At 39.7% G+C, this 12633-nt stretch overlaps 1 protein-coding gene and 1 long non-coding RNA gene across 2 annotated transcripts; one reads left to right on the forward strand and one right to left on the reverse strand.

Moving 5' to 3' along the window:
- Window positions 1-90: 90 nt before the first annotated feature.
- Window positions 91-12332, reverse strand: c1h11orf16 (chromosome 1 C11orf16 homolog). Its single transcript, XM_008107107.3, has 6 exons — window positions 11665-12332; window positions 8936-9120; window positions 8445-8601; window positions 3254-3482; window positions 1509-2153; window positions 91-397 (listed from the first exon to the last, which is right to left on the reverse strand). Exons 1-6 carry the CDS (start codon window positions 11749-11751, stop codon window positions 201-203), a joined length of 1500 nt encoding a protein of 499 aa, XP_008105314.2. The 5' UTR covers window positions 11752-12332; the 3' UTR covers window positions 91-200.
- LOC134295387 (uncharacterized) lies at window positions 6589-10447 on the forward strand. The gene is made up of 3 exons (XR_010001940.1): window positions 6589-8143; window positions 8510-8692; window positions 9750-10447. It is a non-coding gene; the product is annotated as an uncharacterized LOC134295387 (long non-coding RNA).
- Window positions 12333-12633: the final 301 nt, after the last annotated feature.

Below are 12633 nucleotides of genomic sequence, written 5' to 3' on the forward strand. Positions count from 1 at the left end.
TTCCATGAATACTACAGTGCTGCAATTAGAAGCTTGCTGGAAAGTAGTTCCATGGACAGACCCACATCCATACAGAAGTACCAGGCACAGTCTTATTTAAATGATTTATTGCATTCTTGCACATTTTCACTTAAAATAAGTAGAATTGCTGTTTGAATACCTAAAGTCAAGCACAAGTTTCTGCTGTGACTGAATATTCATTACCCTCCCCATGATGATGGTTTTATATCTTCCTGGTTCAAGACTTTTTTCACTGTAAATTTGTTTCGAGGAGATTGTTCAATGGTTTCAAATATGGCACTCTGGTTTAGTAGAATGATTGGCATTGTATCCATATGTGGAGCTACTTTGGTTCCAGTTCTTTCCTTCCTGCTGCAGCTGCTGAAAACACTGGATCCTACAGACAATAGTATAATATTTAGAGCTGCTCTTATTACCTACACTCTCTTAATTCAGCAAAATGAAGAAGAGCTATTTTATCGCTTCATAACACATCAAAGAAGCAGAAATAAAATACTAGCTGCAATCTACATCCCCTTAGTGGTGCCTAATAACTATATGTAGAGAAACACTATACAACCCCTGTGGAGAATAGCAACCTTGTGGTATTTCCAAAAATACCATTTTGGAAATGCTCAAACTGCATCTGTTGCGTGATGGCAAATAATTAACTCTGCATATGTAGCATGACTATGTATATATACATCACTCAAAGACGTCAGTCACTATATGTGAATACCTTTCCTCCTACATCTGCTAGTAAAAACTTATTCATTTGCTAACATGAGATGAAATTTGAACACCTTTTATCTAGTTGCTCCCTCTGATATTTGGACAAATGCTGTCAATGTAATAGACCAAAACTCATGTTTATGTTGTTGCAATAGCCAGTTTTGAACTTGCAATATTGGAGATAATTCATATAATTTGGAACTGCTTTTTAAAAATTCAGTTGCAGACATTCTTGATGTGATCATATGCAGTACCATAAGAGAGAGGGCTATGCTCAACATCTTAAGTAAGCAGGCATAAATACACTAGGTAGGTGGTGTTGGGGATAGGATATGACAGTCATAGAGTGATCATAATAAGATATACTTTTGACTCTTATTGTTTAAGTAGAATAATAGAATTGAATGGCATATCTCCATTGGGATTGATAAGCTAGTAATCTGAAACAGCTAGGTTTGTAACAGAACAGTGAGCCCATAGTTTCCATTGATTGGCTCTAGAATCACCCACACTCCTAGATACCAGAATCCATGAATGCTCAAGTCCCATTATAAACAATGGCATAACGAAACAATGTCCTTTATACTGTATAAGATGTCAAAGTCAAATCTGTCTCCCTTTGTTCTCTCTGCATATTGGCAAAGGACTGAATTTCAATTCCAAAATATGTTATTCACTGTTACGCTTTTGGCAGAAGAAGGACTCTGAATATTGATAATCACCCCTTATCACATGACATTCTAACTTTGATTAAAGTTTCATCAAGTGTTGTGTACCTTGGCTCTTATAAAGAGAGCTCGGGTGACTTCTCTTCCAGTATTTCCAGTCTGGCCTTTTGACTTCCTGTACTTTGGGCTTATCAAATAGGGTATAATCTGTGTTCACTGCATGATCTACCATTGTCAAAGATGCTTTCCAATCAGTTTGGGTAGCTGAGGAGCTTGAGGAAGAGACAGGCAGAGCAAGAGCAGACTCTGCTTTAGGAGGACCTTCCACTGCTAATAATTGCGTAGTGGGTCTGCTACTGAAATCGTCCTTGGTTAATTCAGCTGAAGGGGGCTTCCACCAGCAATTACAGTACTTAGGAGAGCAGCAGGAAGCATACTGTGTATATCCACGTTGTGAGCATGTGTTTTGGAAGCAGCTAGAATAAGGACAAATACAAGAGCAATGTGTCCATTGAAGCCTTCGGCGGTCACCCAAAGTGCATGGATATGTACAGGGTGATATGAAATGAGGCCAAGCATAATATTTAGCCCTGTGGAGCTGCCCTTCAATTTTTTTCCTGGTAGTGTGGGGCATGTGGATCATCTCTACAATCCTCTCCCACTGGTGGGGTGGAATCCACAAGGCTACGCCCAATGGGACTTTGGCTTTCTTGCCATTCCAAAAGCTGATGGTAATTTTTTCATCTTCTCTCTCTGTTGAGAAAAAATACATATAAACCACATTTCAGTACCACTGTTCTCATCAAGCAAAGCTTCTATTACTAATCAATGTCAGTAGTCCCTCCACATTTGTGGGGATAGAACTGCAAGGTTCCTGTGAAAGTATAAAACCATAAATCTGAACAAAACGTATTTTAAAATTATCTGAGAGAACACTTATTTAGGCATTTATAGGTCTACAAGTGCAATTCTGCAGTCAATTCTGACCAGCAAATGCCTAGAGAGAACATGTTATTTTGGTCAGGTGCAGGGCAGCAATGGTGGCAGCAAATACAGCCATTGTGAAAATCAAATCTCTAAATGCACTCCAATACTAAACTACAAGCCCCAGATTAACATAGGATGCAGCCACGGCAATTAAAGTGGGATCATAGTGTGATAGTTGAACAGTATGAAAGGGCCCAAAATAGTTGGCATGTCACTCCTCTCAGTTCCACTCAGCCTGACTCTCCTTGCTTTGGACTCAGATCCAAGGACAGGGATCACGTGAAGGGAGAAAAGGAAAGGGGTAAACAGAGTTCATCAGCACTAGGAAAAATACTCCCCTTGTATAAGTCTTTAAAAGCCTGTCCCTCAATTTTTAATGAGAATTATTACTAAGGAGTTTAATGAGGATCCACGCTCAGTGCTGCTTGAGGATGAAACTGCGTATAGAGTTGGGCATCCTTTATAACAGGCGTAGGCAAACTGGGGCCCTTCAGGTGTTTTGGACTTCAACTCCCACCATTCCTAACAGCCTCAGGCCCTTTCCTTTTCCCCCTCAGCTGCTTAAGCCCCAGTTTGTCCATGCCTGCCTTATAAAGATCAAATATCCCTTATTCAGAATTCCAAAATCTAAAATATTCCAACATCTCAAATTGTCCACACAGGTGGTTGAGATAATTATGCTTTTGCTTTGTGATAGTTTAATGTACACATATTATATTTCATGCACAATTATTAAAAATACGGGTTTTCCAAAATCTGGAAAACACTGAAATCCCAAACACTTCTGATCTCAAGCATTTCAGATAAGGGATACTCAAGCTGTATATTCCCAGATGTAATTTGCACAGTAATCATAGGAGTTTTACCTCTCAGGGGATCCCTAGTCTCCATGCCTTGGAGGACTGTGCCAGGCCCGTATCTCTTCTGCTCTGGTTCCCAAGGTGCCAGCACTTTGTCACCTGGCAGGATGGAGTGTCTCATTCCAGTCACACATTCAAAGATGTCACTACTGTCTGTTTCTTGCACACTCACTGTGTCTTCTTCGCCCACTGCAAATGGCCTGGCAAACTGTACCAGGAATTTTCTCATCTCACCCTGATGTTGGAAATAAAAAGGATGAACATAAAAAGCCAGTTTCTACAGTACTTAACAGTCTTGTCTGTGACAGCTTAAAAAATGATTAGATGTTAAGGGCTGATAAAGGAGAGAAATCACAGGACATCAGTAATGATACAAGAGTACTAAAGAACATTGCAGAGGCTTTTTCCTTTAGTTTCAGATGAAGTTAAAATCAGAACACACTGTCATTGTATGGGATGGCTAGGAGAATTATGTTTCTGTCACCCTTAAGATTTTCTTACCATAGAGCAGCGTTTCTCAACCTGGCGGTCAGGACCCCTGGGGGGGGGGTTGCAAGGGGGGTGTCAGAGGGGTCACCAAAGACCATCAGAAAATAATATTTATGATGGTCTTAGGAACCCCTTTGGCAGATCTCTCCACCTATCCTTCTCTTCCTTTTTGGAAACAGATGATGAATCGTTCCACCAAAAGCCCCCCTCCTGCTGTGATTGGCCAGCCTCTGGGTTCAGTGCATTCTTTGATTGTAGGTTAATTATAAATCCCAGCAACTACAACTCCCAAATGACAAAATTGTTTGAGTCCACAGTGCTCTCTGGATGTAGGTGAACTAAAACTCCCAAACTCAAGGTCAATGCCCACCAAACCCTCCCAGTATTTTCTTTTGGTCATGGGAGTTCTGTGTGCCAAGGTTGGTTCAATTACATCGCTGGTGGAATTCTGAATGCGCTTTGATCATAAGTGAACTATAAATCCCAGCAACTACAACTCCCAATGACAAAATCAACAACCCCCCCCCCAACCCCACTAGTATTCACATTTGGATGTATCGATATTTGTGCCAAATTTGGTCCAGTGAATGAAAATACATTCTGCATATCAGATATTTACATTACGATTCATAACAGAAGAAAAATTACAGTTATGAAGTAGCAACGAAAATAATTTTATGGTTGAGGGTCACCACAACATGAGGAACTGTGTTAAGGTCGCAGCATTAGAAAGGTTGAGAACCACTGCCAGAGCTTTCTTGGCAGGATTTGCTCAGAAGATGTTTGTCTTTGCCTTCATCTGAGATAGTGACTTGCCCAAAGTCACCTACAGGGTTTTCATTGGGTGAGTGTGGATTTGAACACTGGTTTTCTGGGGTCCTAGGCCAATGCTCAAAGCACTACACCACACTGGCTAACTTAAAACTACACTGGAGCATTTAGAAATGCAGTTTGGGAATCCAAAGAAAAGGCATAGGAAAGGTTACTAAGAGAGTGTGAACACCGTAAATGTATGCATTCCAGATGTGAACCAGGTGTGTTTTTACTATTCCTGCTGATATAAAAGTCCCAGTGCTTTGAACATATCTCAACTACATCATTTGGTACTCAAGTCACAATTCAGTATTCATCCTTTTCCCTTTTCTGTTATGTGTCTTGTCCCTGTCCAATTATCTGCATAGAAGACATGGGATACTGATTATCTATCCATATAACTTGGGTGATTGATGAAGCTCATATATAAATGAGTGATTTTATAATGTTCCTGACCAAACCCAAAAACTGGAGGTAAAAACCCATCACCCACATCAGCAGTGCAGTTTCTGTCCATTGTCCACCCTCTAGTGAGCACTAATATTCTGACCAGAATTTTTACACTGTGTGTGTGTACACATGGAGTAAACACACACACCTGGGGTAAAAGTCCCTGTTTTACTTCAGCATTTCAAAATGAGAATGTTTATTCAAACACTGTGCTGTAGGTAGTGGCTAGAATCAAGTGTCACAAAGACATAATCTGGATTCATTCCAGAGTCACTCCAATCACACGCTAAACACCAGGCATTTCAGAACTGTCAATCTTTCAGTGATTTTGCTGAACAAAAAACTTTGTTGCTCGCTCACTTGAATTAAAAGGAAAAACATCAAATATTTGTTTTTGAAGTTTCAAGTGCTAACATCTAAAGAATTGAAGACTGATGTTCCTGTGCACAGAGGCCTAGTATTGTAAATTATGTATATATAAACACACTGACAGGTTTCCTGCAATAATACTGTTCATTAGTTTACTCGCAATGTCTGATGGGATACGCCCCAAAGTGCGGAAATCCCCAGAGACTTCTGGCATAGGTATTTTTAAAAAGAACCTGATCTAGCAAGGAAATAGATGATCATCACAGTCTTTTCTTCCTGTTGTTAACTTCTGTCGTCGATTTTGGCTTATGGTGACCCCATGAATGAGGGCCTTCCAAGTCACCCTATACTCAATACAACTTGTACTGCTCATGTCTTGCAGTTTGAGGACCATGACATTCTGGATTGAACCTATGCATCTGTATTGCAGTTTGTCTCTTTTCCAGTTGCCCTCTACTTTACCAAGCGCTGTCATGTTTTCTTGTGAGTCATCTCTTTTCATAATAATGCCAAAGTATGATAGTCTCAGTTTAGTCATCTTGGCTTCAAGGAAATGTCAGGGCCTGATTTCTTCTAGAACCCATTCATTTGTCCTTTTAGTGCTTCATAGAATCTGCAGAACTCTTCTCCAGCACCACATCTTAAGTGAACTGGGTTTCTTCCTATCAGCAATTCTCACTGTCCAGTTCAGAACCGTATATTGAAATAGGGGCTATGTAACTCCCACTAGCTTGAGTGGGAGCTACCTCCTAATAATCATACACAAGATGGAGTGGGAGCTACCTCCTAATAATCATACTGGTGGAGTGTTGGAAAACCAATGTATCTAAAAAAGAAACAGTAGTATGATTACTGCCTTCATGTTCAGATCTGTATTCCAGTAACCTCTGTGGGGTTTTCCATTTATCCCAACCACTGTCACCAAATCTAAAAGTCTTCTTTACCCCATCTCTGCCACTGAATGTGAGGGCTTCCACTTATTCCCATTTCTGCCACCAATTTATGAACTTCCTCTTGTCCCATCACCTTGGAGGCATCCTAGATGCCCTCATGGTTCCTATTCAAGACTTTATTTATATCCTCACCAGACACCAGCATCCTTGATTAATCAATTAATCCTTGATTAATCCTTGATGTGTCTGAATTTAAGCTTTCCAATATCATTTCTGAAGCATTCCTGGATGGAAAAACATATAATTCCAGAACGGGGGGGGGGGGGGGGGGGGGTATTGAACATAAAGTTAACATAACATAAAAGATTACTAAATACATATCATCTCTCTCACTTTCTCTCCCATTCATATCCTAACTAACTTTGACTCTAACAAATCTTTATCTCTGACTAACTCTTTAAAACCCATCAAATTAAGCCTCAGACATCACTCTGACAGACTCAGCTTTCATCCCTAACCTTATTGTTGTGTGCCATCCAGTCATTTTCAGCTTATGTGACTCCAAAACAAATCTGTCATTAGATTCTACACCAGCTTTATTCAAATTCACTCAGGCAATCCACCAATGGACAATCACTCTCAATTCTTTGCTCCCACCCACTCCTAACAGATCCTTACCTTATAACCTATACTCCCCATTGTATTAATAATTACACTTTACTTTAGTTTTCTACAAAATGCAAAAGCATTTCCCCTCAAAAGATCCATAACATCACAACCCCTTTCAGAAATCCATAGCATCACAACATCATTCAAATGCCTCTGTTATAAATGGCTAGAAAGTGTTCGTCATCAAATAAGGTCACAAAGACCTTCATCCAGTTTCTAATTCTAGTATAGGTCCCCTGAATCAGAAGATTTGCATAAGTTTAGCGATAGATTCAGTGAGATTTCTCTAATCAGGAGTAGCAACTGGTTTTGGGCTAACAGCAAATGTCACTTATTGGGAGAGGGTCTAATATAGTGGTTTCCTCTTCCAAAAAAAATCCCATTTTTTTTTTAGTCATGCTCCAATTTGAGCTAAATTTAGAAATTCTGAAGTTAGAACAATGAAAAGAAATGAATTACAGCAGTCAAGTATCAGGACACCACTATCATTCTAGCCCAGTTTTGACAGCTTTGACAGCATTTATGACTGGTTGTTCTATTTCTCAAGCTGGCCAAAGAATTGGAGTCATGACCTGGAAACTGAAGAAGGTTATCCATTTTACAGTCAAACCAAAATCAAATTATCCTTTCATACCTTTAGCTCTGCTTCTGTGCGTTATTTTTCTTCTTGGTAATCAAATAGACTTGCCTATTGCATACAATAATACAATGAATCTACATAATCCTGTAAATAAAGCTGTTGCAGTGCAAATCTGGCACAACAGTGACTAAGATCCATAGAATTATAACATTATGAACTTCCACAGCTACATCCTATAAAATCCTGGATTTGTAGTTTGTCAAGGCCCAAGAGTTCTCTGGATGAGAATTCTAAATGTCTCCCTAAACTACAAATCCCAGGATTCCTTGGGATGGAACCAAAACAGTTAAAGTGGAATCAGTGCCATCATTCTTTGTGTGGAAAAGAAAACCCTGAAATAAATACATTCACATTAATTTATTCTGTTTTCCTAATAGCTAAGTGCACTCCAGAAGTTTACCCATGTTGGTGGGTGCTTCAAGGTTGAGAACATATAGCATGCTCTACTCTGTCTTTTCTCCCTTGACAGTCTTTGCTTCTGGTAAAAGAAAATATGGAGGAATTATTGGGAGGAAAAATGAGATGATTACAAATGGATGTCACCAGTGTCTAGACACCCTATACATTCTATGGGTAAGTTGGGCAATTGTATAGTCAAGACCTCGTATACAAGCCTCCTGAGTGAACTCAGTAGTGTTTATCAATAGTGTAGCTACTTGTTGGACTATCATGAGTACTAGAAAATAAGGCATTTGAATAGAGTTATCTGTTGGCACTCTCGCTTCTGCGGCACAACTGCAGTGGTTGCAGCAAATCTAAGGAGTTTGTCACCAATATGGGCACAAATGACATGAGAAGACCCAATACAATCTACATATGGAATTATTGTACTATATGATCTACACCACACACAAAAAATCATGAAATGACTAACCTCTATGCCTTTTATTATTTTGCCTTGGTAATAATAACCATCCGTTTCCCTTCTTGCCAAAACAGGAACATCGGTAGTATCCAACAATTCCTTCAAATTCTTTAATGCCTCAGATGTTGTTTCATGGAAATGGGAGCAGGAGCTGAGACATGAACATCTTTGAATTAAATGAAAAGGGTTAAAGTAATGATTAGCCATGAATGACAAGAAAGACATCAGTCTTCAACAACCAGATCCCTGATTCAAATGTAAGAAGTTACATGCAGCAGAAATGCATCCTTCCATTCCAGTGCTTTTCCATGAGCAATGCCCTCTCCCCTTGAAAAAAAATCCAGAGAGATTACCTCCCTGAGAAAACTTCCACCACTGTACATTGGAATACATTCACATATGGGAGCTAAGATTTTAGTGTGGAGCCTTTTCTTATTAGTTTTTACACTATTGTTTGCTTATCCTGTGGGTTCTGAATTCTCAAATACACCTTTTACTACCTTGTTGAGATGCGTGGTCTAACAAAACAAGTAGGATGTGTTAAGACAGAACGACTGCAGATGTAAGTGGGATGACCGATGAAGCATCCATGAGCAGATTGAGCAGCCCTTGGTGTCACATAGCAGGGATGGTAGCATGGCAAAGAGGACCACGTGGAGTCACCCATTCCTTCAGAAGCACTTCCCTAACAAAATCAAAAAGTGAGGTTCATTAGATATTTCATGTAGTTTTAGTACTGCCAACATCCCACCTATTTACTGCAATCTGATCTATGCCTTGAGAATGGCATAGATAGTACAGAATATGGCAGTTAGATGGTTGTCTAAGTTTGGATTGTCTGAATTGTTATGTACCCATTTAGGTGTAGTTCCCTTCCCACTCCAGGTGTTAAGCACCTTGGTAGCATTGAAAAGCTATGTCTGTATCCTATGGAACCTGGGATTTATAGTTTCCTATGGCACCTATCATGTTCTGTCAGAGAGTTATCATACTGGATTTTAAGAAAATGAACAAATGACCTTACAAAATAACAAATCCCAGGGTCATGTAGGATAGAACCATAGCAATTAAAGGAGTATCAGGCTACTCTAGATGTGCCCTTCTTGTGGTTACTGATAAACATTTGAAGATCCCTGCCAAAGACGTGAACATCCATTATGGAAAATATATTTTCCACGGTGGCTTCCCTTCTCTACCTATGTCTCAATTTCCAAATAGGCTTGAGAAAAAACTTTCCTTTCAGATAATACAATAATTTCTAATGAAGAAATATTTTGATCAATTCAACACCTACATGTGCTTTTTCATACACAGCTTTTCAAAAAAGGGAAATCACTGAGCTCTGAAGTGAAAAGTGACAAGAGAATTATTCCGTGGTTGTCAAGGGGATGTAACGCGATGTAACAGCACACTCCAGACGCTTGATGATTTAGCAGTCACGCCAGCAAAAAGAATTTTGTATTGCTTCAAGGATTTACGCAAATTGGTTTGATATGGTGTGTCGGGCTTAAAAAGGAGGTGGCAACTGAGAGAACACTCTTCTGATAAGCTTGGGCTTGTTTGTTGCAACGGCTTTCTACAATAAATTTGAAAGACTTTCCTAAGAATGAGAAATGGACTGAGAAGTTGTTCCTTGGGGAAATGTAATTAGTGCCCATGTACTAACTATGCAATCATCAGAGTGCAAAATCCCTAGCCAGTACAGCATAGCCATTGGTTGGGGAAGGCTGTTTTAAGTGGCCAGAATATGGCTTGGTTGCTGGCAAAGTGTAAATCTCCACTAGCATTCTTCTGGTGGGCTTTTGACCATCGCCTTGTTGGCTGGAGTTGCTTCTGGCCATAATCTGGCTGCAGTTGCAGATGGAGAAAAGGAACAGTAATTTTCCTCCACTGAACTTGCTGAAGATCAGTGTGTATTTTTATGGCTGTCCTTTCTTCCTGCCTGAACAACTAACTTCAGATAATTGATCATGGGAGTGAACCCTAGTATCTTCAAGCTGTAATTACACAAGGGAGCTATTGTGTAAGGAGGCACTGGATACCTCATTCTGCAGTGCCAAAAAAATACATGCCAGCATATGTCACCACAAGAATTCTGAGTAGAATTAACACTTTATTTCAGGACAAATTGACCATTTGTCATGCAGCTGATATGCATGTGTGTGTGTGCATCTACACACACACACACACACACACACACACACACACAATACAGTATATAATCCTTGAATATTTGGAAATGTCCAAACCTCCATGCCACTCTGTGAACATACTAAATTAAATGTGAGGTAGCTTTTGTTTAAGTGAAAGCAGATTCACTAATTTCCTCCCAGTACAGCAACACCCCAATATCAAAACATCTTTAGCAATGTATTTTAACGTGTTCCAAAACTGGAGCCAGATTCATTAAATAGGCTGTAAGGATTCATCACTAAAAAAAACAAAAAACTTTATTTGCTTCAACCTACTGATTAAACCAGCCTTTCTGGCATCCTCTGCACCAGGCATGAGCAAACTTCGGCCCTCCGGGGGTTTTGGACTTCAAAACGGTAGGCTGTTAGGAATTGTGGAAGTAGAAGTCCAAAACACCTGGAGGACCGAAGTTTGGCCATGCCTGCTCTGGACGCATTGGACTCACTGTCTGGGAATGATGGCGATTCTTGGACAACCTATCGGGAGGGCACCAGGGTGACAAATCCTGGCTTTAACCAAGTGCATTATAACTCAATCCAATTTCACTCAAATGTAAACACACAATTTTCAAAGTAAGGAGATTGTAGCCTAATATTTACATCTTTAAATCCTTTGCCTTAACTATAAAGATAGGACTAGCATTTCTTTGACACATTTTTCAGAATGTCACAATTTTCTACAAATGAGTGTTAGTAAGATATCCAATTATTTAAATTTAGTTGATTAGTAATCTTTTAAATAGCAGGCCATCATATTACATATTGTAACCTGCTGACGGGCCTTGAAATACAAACACAAAGCCACACAGCTGCCTCAGTTTGCTCTTCATTTATTCCACCACCTGCAAGAAGTTTGATATTGTGAAAAAGCTACTGAGCCTAAGAAATGTTCTTGGAAATGCATCTGCTGTGTTTAAAATCCATTCGTTACCAGAAGGATAGTCTCATACATGAAAATGATCAGACATGACTCAAAGCCTCTCAGTCAGAATCGTGTGATGCTTCAGAAACTGAAAATATAAATTTGAGAAACTCACCAGAGTTTGTAGCCCTTGATGTTGGGATCTCTGACTAAGATCGGCTTTAACAACATTGTTCTTCTCCGCTGCTAAGGGGAGTTTCATAAGCTGATGTTTTCTGTTACTAAGTAGGTTACCATAGAGCCTTGCTAACAGGAATTAAAGCCTGACAGCAGAGCAAATGTGTGTGAGCAAACAGAAACACCGAGGAGGGGTGTAATAATACGTATTAGCACTAAGGCATTATTTCAGTCACACCTTACTTCCAAAGCTACCGGCACCAGCCAAACACTGAAACAAAGAGATTGAAAGGGAACCTCAGTTAATGGGGGGTGGGGTGGAAGGTGGTTTATTCCTCTGTAAAGTATCATTTTGAGCAATATTTTTATTCCCCCCTTAAAAAATACAGATGATATATGTCTTAAACCCTTTGCTCATTACTCAGTTATGGTGCTATGATCTCATATTATTTACCATAATAACTTCCTATGGATTTGAGATTCGCAGTTTAGGAAGTGTCACTGAGCATTAATTATCCAGCAGAGAGCTTTTAATGCCTCACCAAGTGGTGCTCAATGGGTCAGATTCCCCCAGAACCCAATTTTCTTCCTACTTGGTGTTCATTGCTTCTTCAGCATGCGGAAAAGATAGAAGCTGCTTGGAAGATGTCAGGATGTTATTCTGTGGTTTATGTTGACATTTATTCTCTTGAGAAAATATACAGAGTTTTGCTTTCTTCTGTGTTATAAAGTATTGTTAACTGTTTTTTACTTGCCACGAGTGCATTTAAATACCACCATGTTTAAAAGTAGAGCTTTGTCATGTTATTTCTGAACATGCAAATGTGAGTAGATAAATAGGTACCGCTTCGGCGGGAAAAGGCAAAAAGGCACTCCAAGCAGTCATGCCAGCTACACGGCCAGGAGGTGTCTATGGACAATGCAAACTCCTCAGCTTAGAAATTGAGAAGAATACCTCCCCCAGAGC

Source organism: Anolis carolinensis, chromosome 1, assembly GCF_035594765.1.
Source record: "Anolis carolinensis isolate JA03-04 chromosome 1, rAnoCar3.1.pri, whole genome shotgun sequence".
Lineage (NCBI taxonomy): Eukaryota > Metazoa > Chordata > Lepidosauria > Squamata > Dactyloidae > Anolis > Anolis carolinensis.